Source organism: Crinia signifera, chromosome 1 (assembly GCF_055691185.1).
Source record: "Crinia signifera chromosome 1, ASM5569118v1, whole genome shotgun sequence".
Classification (NCBI taxonomy): Eukaryota; Metazoa; Chordata; class Amphibia; order Anura; family Myobatrachidae; genus Crinia; species Crinia signifera.
The window spans coordinates 173,814,629-173,827,847 of record NC_139217.1 but is presented as its reverse complement, the minus strand read 5'-3'; the positions used below and the strand labels follow the sequence as shown (position 1 = coordinate 173,827,847).

At 41.8% G+C, this 13,219-nt stretch overlaps 1 protein-coding gene across 1 annotated transcript in view; it reads left to right on the top strand.

Moving 5' to 3' along the window:
• The window catches only part of GTF2E2 (general transcription factor IIE subunit 2), a 57,059-nt gene that overhangs the window by 1,477 nt on the left and 42,363 nt on the right, over nt 1-13,219 (top strand). The window contains exon 2 of the mRNA XM_083177539.1: nt 8,304-8,461. Within this exon, the coding sequence (XP_083033665.1) occupies nt 8,308-8,461 (154 nt within the window). The 5' untranslated portion in view covers nt 8,304-8,307. The remainder of the gene's footprint in view (nt 1-8,303; nt 8,462-13,219) is intronic.

Genomic DNA, 13,219 nt, shown 5'->3' with positions numbered 1-13,219 from the left:
TTATGAACAATGAACGCATCTAGATGCTTGGTCATCAGCCATAGACTCCAGAGCTGACCCCCTGCAACTTATTTGTGCACCCTACCCACAAATAAAGCACAAGATACGTGGGATTAATTTTGACTCACTGAAAGCTTCAGTGAAAACCTTCATACAGTATTAGCAGGTATACATTTTTGGACTAGACCAGCTGCTACACCAAGTGGTTTGAGCGCACGCAAATTTGAATAGATTCTACTGGAGAATGATTTGAAAAAAAAAAAAAAAACTTTTGGAATTCACACAACTTATTGGACCCACTTCAGTCTGGCTTTCATTCCCAACATTCTGCAGAGGCAGCAATGACTAAGGTAGTGAATGATCTGTCTAAAAGCCAGTACTCACTTCTTACTCTTCTAGATCTCTCTGCTGCTTTTGACACTGTTGACCACTCTTTATTCAAATATACACTACAATCCCTAGGCCTTTTCTTGGTTCTCATTCTACAGTGTCTATCTAATCATTCTTTCAGTGTTCACTTCTCTGAATCCTGTGCCTCTATACTACCTCTGTCAGGTGGCAGTCCCACAAGACTAGTCCTCAGTTGTGGTTCTGTCAATCTATTCCACACCTCTTGGCAAACTAATCTGCTCTTTCCAATTTTCAGTATCCTCTGTATGCAGATGATTCTCAACTCTATATTCTCCAAGATTTGTCACCATCATATTGGTCCGTGCAACTAAATGCCTTTTTTGTTTTTCCTATTTTTTTTCTTTGTCATCTTTATGCAAGTTTTCTTCACAATTCAAACATTTTAACATAGGTCATCAATTACAGGCACACATAAATAAAAATAATATATAGATTTATTTACACACTGTCCAGCTGTAACTATTTTTTATTTATACTTGTAATCTAATTCTGCAGATTGTATCTACAAGTCCCCTTTCTAGTCTACCCAACACCTAGTCCTACACGTCTATATGAGAACTGAGCATGAAGTATTGGATCCAGAGTACACTATAAAGGCATCTTGATTGTATGATCTGTCCAGTTTAGAACTCATCCTCCTCTTCCTTACAGCATGGGCATTTTGGGTCCTCTCCCAGACCTGCTCTATGGAGCATTACTGGGGTACGGTGCACCCTGTGCAAGATCTAAAAATGTACCTACGGGCATCTAATATACGATGTTGCAAATTGAATAGAACCCATAATGCATTTCCACTGTTCCATTGAAAGTGGGCCTAAATTTGTTTCCCATTTTAATTTAAGGGGGTCCAGAACATCAGGATATTGATTTGTTTTTAAACCCGGGACACCTGCCCTTTTACTACCCAGGGCCCTCAACTTTAGCTTAATAGGTGATCAAGAAATATCAAGAGTAAGACCATTAAACTTTGGATGGCATGTTGCAATTGCAAATATCTGAAAGAAATTTTTTGGGATATTAAATTCAATTTGCAGCTGTCTAAAGGATTTAAAATATCTGTTACCATACAATTGACCTAAATGATTAATTCCTTTTTGGAACCATATGTTATTAGAGGATATATTTAGATTTCACTTTCTAGTCCCGAACAATCGCAAAAGGTATGTGCTAATCTCCAGATTAGTAATGCCTGTCGAAGCAGAGGAGGTAGGTATTGATTGTGCTCCTACCAGAGAAGAGAAATAACATTGGAAAGTCATAGCGACCCACCTGTTCCTTTGAGAAAAAAAAAACTTTAGTGTCAAGTCAGTAGTATGAGACTCAACTATGTAGATGCACCAGTTGGGAGGTTATATAGTAATTCCTGAGATTGGGAAGGCCCAGCTAATCGATATAATACTCTCAATGGCTGTAAACACGAGTTTGGAAATATAGACTGGGAATGCTGCCATATGTATAGCTAGAAAAGAAAAAAGGGTTCAGAACGAGGTTCTGTAGCAGCGCTGAAGTTAATAATTGTTAAATGGATTGACCGATTAGATGATCTTTACAAATTTTAATATAAATAAATGACCTGTATATACAGTATAGGCTTAAAAAGATAGAATACAACATGTACATATAAACAATAAACCTTGAATATTATAAAATAATAATAAAAACACTCTCTGCTTGCTGGACTAGTTTTTTAAGTTTTTGCACTATAGCAATAAAATTGCACAATTGGGTGATCGGTATAGTTACCACTCAATGGGCAATATTGCACTAGGTCGTCCCACTGATGGCAAGTGGTTGGGCAATATGCAATGGGTCAGGATGTTTCTCCCAGGATTTGGGGTGATGGTGTTGAGCCCCAGTGGGCTGGAAAGAAACAAGTGGAGCACCCTGCGGGTGTACGGTGGATCCTCACTAGTGGGTGGCCTGGAGGGGGATGGATTTGAGTTCCGTGGCCACTGGAGGTATTTCAAGGAGTATTCTCCACTTGTGCTGGACCAAGTTGGATCAATGGTCTGCCCAATTGATTGGGTGGTTGTATGGAGCCCAGTGGGTTGAATCCCGATTCACAGGGGATTGGAGTCCTCTCTAGAATGTGGTCTGGACTGGTGGAATGAAGTCCACGGCCACTGGAGGTGGGGACAAATGTCCTGCTGTATTTGGAAAACAGTGGTGGGGCAAATGTATAGCTATTTAGGCTGCAATATCATTTTGATGCACCCCATGACAGTTATTGGTAGTTTATTTTCCAAACATGTACTCTTGCTTTAAACCCTGCTGTAACTGGATCTACATTCATTGTCCTATACGCCCAAGTACAGCTGAGAGGGGTCAAGGGAGTAACAGGGCCTTTCTCCTTATGGAGAGGTTCCATACGTACGTACGTACGCCCCCTATGCACGATTTAGGTCACTGCACGTTGCGGCACCACTTGGGCTCCATTAAAAAGGAAAATCTGAACTTCAAGGTCCATTTTAAGGGGCATAGTGTTTGCTGCTTGTCTGGTATAAGGCCTGAGCTCAGAAATATATTGGATTTATCCCAATTTATATGCTGTCCCGAAAAGGTGCCAAATCTATTCACTATGTTCAGCATAGACTCCAAAGAGTTTCCTGCATCTTCTAGGAACCGCAGCATATCGTCTGCATACATGGGGATTACATCCTTGACGACCAACTTTACTACCCCGAACCTCCAGAATCCAGATAGCTAATGCAAATAAACACTAAATATATTTCTATTATTTTTTGGTTGTCATCTTGCCAGCTCAAACTTAACATTTCCAAAACAGAATTTATTATATTTCCACTGATCAACAATCAGCCACAATGCGCAAGCTTGTGGCCTAGGTTTCATTCTGGACTCTGAACTGTCCTTTGTTCCCCATATTTCATGTGTTTCAAAATCATGTTGCATACATTGAAAAAATACAGCCATATCTTGCACAATACACTGCAAAAACTCTAAAATCGCCAGGCATATGGTTGCTGAGCAGGAGTGCGCTCCCGTGCGCTCCCGTGATCATGCCCCCTGCGACCAGTGGCTTCCTCTGGCAGAGAGTCTCCTTTTTTATCAGCAACCATCCATGGTCCCTGATGAAAATGCGACACTGAGCAATATATTGCTCAGCCATCATATTGCTCCATGTGTACGGAGCTATAGAGTGTGAAGACAATAGTGCTTACGTGTTATATACAGGCTCATAAAGGTTTCTGAAAATAACTTTTTACCCTTCACCACATGCAAAGAACTTCATACATTAGTAAGATGATGCTCACACTCTAGCTTACTCAAAATGGCCAATTGGAAATAGCATCTGGTTATCACCTAGACCGAGTCTTTCCTTCTCCCTGGTATCCCTATAGCAACTCCTCCAACATGTTCGACCTCGATGGGATGTCTTTTTCAAGTTGTGGTTAAAGCCTCCTGGAGGGGTTTAAATCACTCATAACCGGAAGACGCACTAATTGCATTACCAGGAGTCTATCTTTGGAGTCTATGCTGAACATTGTGAATAAATTTGATACCATTTCAGGACAGCATCTACATTGGGATAAGTCCAATATATATTCCTAATCTCAGGCCTTCTACCAGACGAGCAGCAAGCCCTATGCCCCTTAAAATGGACCTTGAAGTTCAAATACTTATGAGTTACACCACAGGCCCATGACTATGTAACAATGTCGATCCAGTTTCAGCGTGGGTCTAAAGCTACCTCTTCAGGAAAGCTTATCAGATTCCAGAATCACCCACATAACATTCAATTCTCCCTGTCTAATGCCATCCCCTCTATACAGTCCACACATACTTTAACATATGTTCTCTTTCTGACCCTTAGCCCACATTGCTTGGTGACCAGGTCATACAGCCCATTAAGAACCTTTGCAATTTAGCAGGATCGTTAAGCAATAATTAGCATCTATCCTTGTGTATCATTGCCTATTTCCCTATAGATTGTGAGCAGGGCCTTCCTACCTCAGCCTGTCTCTTATTACCCAGTTTTGTTCTGTTACTGTTCCAATTGTAAAGCGCAACAGAATGTGCTGCACTATATAAGAAACAAATGAATATCAGGCTTTTTACATAGAAGCATGCATATTGATAGGCATACATATTGACTTAGTATTTCACAAAGCAGTGGTTGACATAATGTTGTGAACTGGCAATATAGCTGGCTTTTTATATCCAGTATAGAGACGCCGGCTTTTTTGTCAAAGGCAGTCTGGAGACACGGGAGAAGGATTCTGTTGAACAGAACCTCACACTGTTTACACCCTGACATATGAGACTCATTTCTTGAAAAAGGCACCGCAGCGTGCCGAAACACGTAGAATTGAATACAGTGTCAAATCATTATTACCCAGTGGAGTGTGGAGAATTTGTCTACAGTATTGAGTACCATATATATACCCGGGTCATATCTAATATTGGTAAAAACCTGACGAAGCCCTCCGGTGAAACGATCGTTGGTGATTGTTCTAACCTAGACTCGGCTCCCCCGGCGTCTCCTGCAGCAACCAGACCAGTTGTCAGCAGCCACATAGCGGAGACTAGCTGACAAGGACTTAGCGCCTGTGTCCCGCTCCCAGCACCACGGGCAACGGCAGCTGACGATACATTTGAAAGTATGGTAACTCAAACAATCTTTCACTAAAGTTTGACCGGCGTCTATTTACCGCCGATTACCTGTCTGACTTTCTGCTAATTCTGGGTATAACTATTTCTCTTTGCACTGCTCCACTGATTTTCACCCTAACTACCAGCTGGATCACCAAACAGGTGCCGCTCACCCTCCACCACTACAGCCTGTCTGCAAGTGGAGGACAGCAGCGCACCTGAATGCTCTTTTTGAAAGCTGTGACGGTCTATCTTTCTTCTCCATTTCTTTGAACACACTCATCCACCATAGCCTGCAGCAACCTCCCTGCACTGGATTACGATCTATCCAGGGGGTCTGCAGAACTACAGTGGAAAGCAGTTACTCATACCCCTAATTGAAAGTGCTCACCCACAATACCTGTAAAGCCCATCACCAGAAATTTTGATGGCAGCTGGCAAATTGTGGCATTTCCCATGATAATCTGTGAGGGTGACCTCCCTAACCTTCAATGGAAATCTGCCCACTCTGTGCCATAGGTATATAAAGTTGGGGTGCAGCACACCCAATACAGGGCTAGTAAGAGATTTTCTTTATCTATCCCTCAAACCCCACTGCGAATTGAGATTTCACTCAATACCTGACAAGCCCACCATTGCACAGTGGAAGCTAGCAGAGGTTTGGGGCATTTTCTGATATACAAAGGGTGAGGTGACTCCCCTGAGACAAACGGAATTTCCCACCTCTGCCATAGGTATATAAAGTGTGTTCTGAATATCTCTGAGCAGGGCATCAAAGAGAGACTAAATACTCAAACTATCCAACCTCCCCCTCCTCTTACCCCCACCCAGATTCAGACTCTATTACGCACTCATTCTGGGACTTGCTGCTGCAGGTTAAAATACGATATATATCGGTATATTACATATTATATGTACTGACTACCTAAAAACTGTCTTAAAAAATATTTTCACCAAGGGATACTTATCCTCCGTGTAGCTGGAACTCTTTAAACCAGCCCATAGCACTTCAAGTACAATCAGCATTGGTATTGTTATATTAACTTAGAAACCACTACCTTGTGATATTGTTATATCTACTAGAAACCCATTGTTCGACGGTATTATACAATGGACTGTGTTTATTGCAAAAAATATACAAACCCTGAGATTGTCTGATATAAAACTTCTGATCAACAGATGCTACAAATTGAAATGGACACAATGTATCTTTTCTTTGCTTTGGGTAACATCCTGTATTGAAACTCTGTACTCTTTCTATCTCACGTAGCAACTCAAGCATATCATAGGTTTTTTCCTCTAGGGCAGGGGTTCCCAATCTTTTTTGATTCAGGGCACCCTAGAGAATCAGAATTTTTTTCACGGCACCCCTAGGTCTAAAAAAAAATATTTCGATTGGGTTTATATGCAATTCTTAGCGGCAGTTATGTGGTAAAGGGCAGGATTTGTTTCTGTTTGTACACATTCTATCATTGGCAGCCACCAGCACTGGTTTTGCTCATAAATAATTAACCATTAATAATTTGAGTTGATCCTGCACCACCAAGCCGCGGCACCCCATCATGTGTCCTGAGGCACCCCAGGGAGCCACGGCACACAGTTTGGGAACCGCTGCTCTAGGGAATTTGTTCGGGACAATAGCACTTTTTCCCAGCAACCTTAAAGATGAGCTGGGTACTTTGTGACAATCTCAGCACAGGCCATACAGCTATATTTATAGTGATTATCACTAAATGTGGTTCAATAGAAAGTGCTTTTCATGTTTTGTGTTCTTTGTGTGTTTTAATATTGTATTCGTCTGTATAGTTAAATTGTATACGCTTGTCTAGTATCTATTTTAACCGCTATTTAAAATAAAAGTTAATTTTTAGTACACTCAAATCCTTTACTTTACACTATTACTCCTATTTTCTTATTTGTGATACTAGTTTGCGCTGATTGCCATCACAAGGGGCGCCTCAAGGGTACTCGTGTGGCGTTTTCCCTTCCTACTTTTCGCATAATAATTGATTCTCACAAACAGAGATTATGTTTATTAATCTCTCCATAAAGAGTGCCCCACAAAAAGAGTCTTTCCTCTCTTGCTTGCAGTACCCCTATTACTTTCAAGGGTGCACCTCCACCACAATAAAATTTCAGGAGAAGAGAATCCCTTCTCATATTGAACAGATTGGTGGACCAATATATCAACCTATTTCAAATCTTGTACAGCTTATAATAAATAAGCCTAACCTGTGCACCGGTCAACCCCCTCATCCCCCCCCCACCCCTACATGCTATTGGTAAAAACCTGTCTGGTATTTGTCATACATGTGAGCACCTTTTGACTTATGTGCACGAGTGGGGTGACCCCATAAGAATACCTTGGATCGTTTGGAATTTTTTTTGCCTCTCACTCAAAAGGGAGACTATAATACAGGGGTGGGGAACCTTTTTTGTGCCAAGGGCCGTTTGTATGGGGAAAAAAATCCTTCGGGGGCCATATGTAAAAATGTCTTATACAAATTGTCCTGATGCAGCCGTCCCACGCTCCGGCGGCTGCCACTGAATAGGACTGAAGGTCTCTGGCTGCTGCTGATTAAGAGGAATCTCGCGAGAACTACCGACCTCTCGTGAGAATTCCCCTGTACTTGACTCCCGGCAAAGCCGCCTGGTGGGAGGGCCACTCAGACCACTACGGGGGCCGCATACGGCCCCAGGGCCTGAGGTTCCCCACCCCTGCTATAATACATAAAAGCTACAGTGATTTATTGCTCTTTTTATTCCCCCTCTCCCCCCCATATATACAAACGTGGGAGAGAAAGTTTTGGAGTTCTGAGTAACGCGGAGGAATTCTGTTCATTGTTGGACTTGGAGTGCATTTGAGACTTTTCCATTTTTGTCTTTAGCTGGCCACTCTGCTTACAAAATGAAGCTGAAAGAATTAAGGGAACATTTATGGAAGTTAGTATAATAAGAAAAAGCAGGGGTTGCTGTTAGCAACCAATTAGACATTAAATCAACTGGGGTGAAGCTTGTAACACATCATTTAACAATGGTGGATGTAGAAGGCCCTCACCCCCTATAACACGCACCCCTTTTACCGGCATGTGCTGTGGACCATTGATGCCGCAGTATGGAGCTATTGCAGTAAAGTAATACAGGGCGTGTTTTTTTACCGTGTAATTATATCAACTCATTTGTAGTTCCAAATTGCATAAATGTTATTGTTTTATGTTCTTAGTGCCCATATACCCATATTGTAACAATGATTGTTTTCTTTAAACTGTCTTGGTATACAGCACCATGGATCCCGCTCTCCTGAGAGACCGGGAGCTCTTTAAGAAGCGAGCTCTGCATACACCTGCTGTGGAGAAACGCCCCACTGCATCAGAGTCTTCGAAGAAGAAAAAAGCGAAAGTTGATATTGGTGGGACATCCAGTTCCAAACAGAGCTCAGGTTAGTGTTTGTAATAGACTGGGTTTTGACCACTTTAAACTCTCTTAGTGAGGGAGATGTCCTAAGCCTTAAGTGATAAAATGGACAGTGAAAAACCACCAAACAATCGACTCATAACTGTCCTTTTTCGAACACAGCCTGTAACATGAAAGGTAGGAGCTGATTGGCTGGTGGTTTAACACTCTCTCCATTTTATCACTTTTTAAGGCTTCGTACATCTGGCCCAGTGTCTGGTGAGAGAGATGAAAATAGAAAGATGTGTGCCAGCACTGGCTATCTCAATACTTACACGGTTCTCTGAAAATAAGAATTTATTTTAATATAAAAAACATATATAATTACATATAAATACAAATATTTGCAATTGCTAGTGAATCATTTTTGAGGTGTGTCATAAAAATTATGACTCTTATATGTATGTACCCTTCTCAGGGAATAGTTGAAAGCTGACAGGTGTAATAGAAATTACCATCCAATTTGTCCAGATCTTTGTGACTTTTGTAGTTCTAGGACGTCTTATATTTTCAAAGACTCAGGATTCCCATTCGACAGTCTTTCTCTTTTTCTGGAACGGAATTGGGGTTAATGCAGGTAACCCACAGGCTTTTGTATCCAGATGATTTTGTGGAGGGACGTCAGAGGGATATGAACTGGTCACCTTTTCAATGGAAGGTGTCAGCAAATTGGATGTTCTCAACGCGTTTCCCCGGAACCTTCACCTCCGGCTTCCTCAGAACTACAAAAGTCACAAAGATCTGGACGTATACACACCAGAACAATTGGATGGTAATTTCTATTACACCTTTCAGCTTTCAACTATTCCCTGAGAAGGGTACATACATATAAGAGTCATCATTTTATGACACACATCAAAAATGATTCACTAGCAATTGCAAATATTTGTATTTATATGTAATTATATATGTTTTATTATATTAAAATAAATTCTTATTTTTAGAGAACCGTGTAAATATTGAAATAGCCAACGCTGGCACACATCTTTCTATTTTCATATCTCACCTTTCGGGTTCTGACAAACCCTGTGCCAGCAGCTGTTAATTGCGCAACACACACTTCTTTGTCTGGTGAGAGAGGCTTGTAGTGCAGGAATGGGGAGAGCTCTGCCCTTCCCCCACTAGCTCCCTACTCTATGACAGTTTTCCCTACTCTATACAGTTCTCTATGCATTGTATATGTCCCTCTGTACTGGCTTCTCACACTACTTACCCTAACTCTGTATTTTTATTTTCTCTATTTTTACACTATCTTTCTGAACTACACTGTTGTACCAGAGCCATGTTTCCTCGATCCTTTGCTATACCTATTCACTCTGCATGCTTTCTGCCCCCTAGCAGGGTGTGTTTTGGCATGGGCCACAGTGCAGGACTGCTAGGGGTCAAGGGTGCAGGTGGAGGGGAAAGAGGAGGATAGGAGGAGGAAGATGACTTTGTCCATTCTCTCTCCCTGCTGCCTCATGTCCTGACCCTCCCTGCCATGCTCACTTCTTGCCTCAGGTCTCCTTACCTGCACCTCATGTCACCTGTCTGTCTCCCCCTCCCTCTAGACTGTAAGCTCCTTAGAGCAGGGCCCTCTTCCCTCCTGTTCTCACAGCACCCTTCTTGCATTTTAATCACCGCACTCTTACTTGCCAACAATCTATACACGTATCTCTTCTCACTCACTTCCCTATATCTCAGCTGTATTGTGTACTAAGAATTGTGCTGCTAATTGTTAATTGTGCACTGTTTTAGTTCTTCTGTTGCTGTTATGACACGTTCTGTGTACCCTGTACTGTTCTAATGTGTTCTATATGTACGGTGCTGCGTACCACTTGTGGCGCCTTTTTATAAATTAAATTCTAATAATAATATTTAATGTTATACTGTAGGTCAGTGTTTCCCATATATCAACCACAAGAAGCTCATGTTTTGAGGATTTCACTCTCTGGAAAAAGGCAAAATACTTACCTGCCACTTGTGCATGAGTAAAGAAATCCTGAAAACATGACCTGTGATGATCAGATTTGGGGAACACTGGTGCAGATGGCTGCCTGTGAGCATGGAAGAGATATTGGTTGCAACTGTCATGTTTGCTGGTCTGCTAACTGGAATCATTACCATTCTAATCGACCAGGGCTGTACCTAACAAAAGAGGATATGCCACATGCAGGAGAGATTGTCATTTTGATCCATTCATTGCATTGCAGACATTTCTATTTCCTGTTCCGTAAGAAGGGCTTAGTAGAGTTGTGCTTGTTTATTGGTCCATTAGATTGATAACCTAGCTTTTCTATTTTGCAGATAACAACCAATCAGACAGTTTTGCAGTACAGTTTAAAAAATAGAAGCGAATGGTTGGCTTCTATAGGGAACACAACCCACTTTTCCAGCAATATCAACCACTGTATGTTATACTTGCATGTACCTGAACCTCACCTTCCTAGCTCTGTCTAGCAAGAAAATGTACCAGATTCTACAACATTCAGAGTGACCTTAGTGGTTAATGCTATGCTACTTGTTGAGGTGGCCTTTACATCGCAAAAGCATACGATTCACCTCTTTGGCATCCGACTAGATCTCTTAAGCACACATCGCCCCATGTATGAAAGCAAGTGGGAGGTGGCCTGAAGGCAGGATGTAGGCAAAAGCAGAGATGGTCAAGGCACGAGGCAAGGGGTTAGAGAAGCTGCAAACATGAAGATACCTAGTCATGGTAGGTGGCATAAATGTCTCTGCAGTAGTGTGATAACAGGCTTTACCAAAATGGTTTACAGAGCAGTGCTTTTGCCCAAGGTGACTGCGTATAGACATAGATTGTACACCTGAGCCAAACATTACACCAGGAGGTAAAGATTTTTTATGTGGCCCAAACTGTCTTAAAGGTTAAAGACCCCTCTTCAACTTGTAAGACCATGTGGGCCACATAAAAAATTCAACAAAGAAGGCCACTAAGCTATAATGTGGTATTTAGACTCTAAATCGCTTCCACCTTCCATGTCTCACTGCTGCACCTCACTTCCACTTTCTATCTACCACCTGTAGCATGCACCCACCTTCCATCTCTCACCCATGCACCTTCTCCATTGGCTCTGGCAAGCAGCGGTAGGATAGCAATCAGTAATGATGGGTGGTGTCACATTGGGTACCGGACTGAGATGGTGTTCATGCAGTGAGACTGCGTAGTGTGAAGTATGTGCTCGCCAGGGCTGATAACTTTAAACCTATGTGTAATTAGTCCCCTTACTCCCACTCCCTTTGCCCCTTATCCGGCTATTAGTTACCTTTACCTTTTTGTATTGAGCAGGTCTTCAGTTCTCACACAAACTGGTATTCATTACATTTTGGTCCGCAGTTTTTCTCTGCTGACACTCCAGCATCATTGGAGAGTGTGTCCACCATTGTGGGTCTGAATGCACCAAAACCAAATGGCCTTTCACAGGCTTTCAGGCCTTCAGCTTGTATGATGCAAACATAGAAATAAAGTTTACCTGGATTATAGTGGATTTCTCACTGCTGATTTAGCAGCAGAAACAACCCTGCCCAAAAAGTGCTCTCAGAACCAGTGGTGGTGGATACATAGAAGAATTGATGAGCTAGTTAATGAATAACTGGAATTAATAAATCATTATTTGCAGAAAAAATTACTTCCATAGTATGGGAGGTAGCCAACATATTAAAATTATCTGGTTAAGATGTTGTACAGTTGTGAACCAATTATTTTTTTTTTCAATTGCTTTTAATTTCATCAAAACATACATTGCAAATAAATGTTTTTTTTTTTCTTATTGCAAAGCAGGCACACCTGTAAGTCGCATTTTTTTTTGGGGGGGGGGTGGGGGTGGGGGGTAGAGATTCAAGCCAGGATCCCGACTGTCCGTACATTTGGTTTCCACTGGCATCTGACAGTAATCTAACCGTTGGTATTGAAAGTACCGACGGTCGAACGTTGGAAGTCTTGAAATCTGGAAAACGACTGAATTTGACAATGCATGTCCGTATCCGACAAAACAGATCCGACTTTTTTAAATTACCGACAGCATTGAATAGACCAGGCATTCCCAACCACGGTCCTCAAGGCACACCAACAGTGCAGGTTTTACTAGTGCTATCCAGGCTTCAGCACAGATGGTCAGAATCCCTCAGATACTAATTAAGTCACCTGTGCTCAAGCCTGGATATCTACAAAACCTGCACTGTTGGTGTGCCTTGAGGACCGTGGTTGGGAATGCCTGGAATAGACGATGGCATTGAATAGTGCCGATGGTTCCCCTGTCGGGAAATCTCAGCACAGATTGAATACCCCCCTTTGTGCACGTTCACACTGTCTCTTAGATTAGAAGCTTATTGATTTAGCACACTTTAATATATTCTTTGGAGCGTTTTAGACACTACAGGGTAAATTTATTAAGATGGGAGTTCTATTAAAGATGTGGTGTTGCCCATAGCAACCATTTAGCTAACATCTTCTAGAAGGTGATTGGTTGCTATGGGCAACATCCCATCTACAATAGAGCTCCCATCTTGGTAAATTGACCCCTACATTGTTAAGCATAACTGGAAAACTTTGGTTAGATAGTTTGTCATTGCTGTATGGTATACACACAGCCATGTCCCACTGAGATACATTGACCAGCCCCCAGATTGTATTGCAGACTTTTTATATTTTCTATTTCTAAATGGATTTCAGCAGTGTAATATGTAGAATCCTACAAAATGTATGCACTCACATACAGTGTCACGATCATCCTTTATTCTGGCA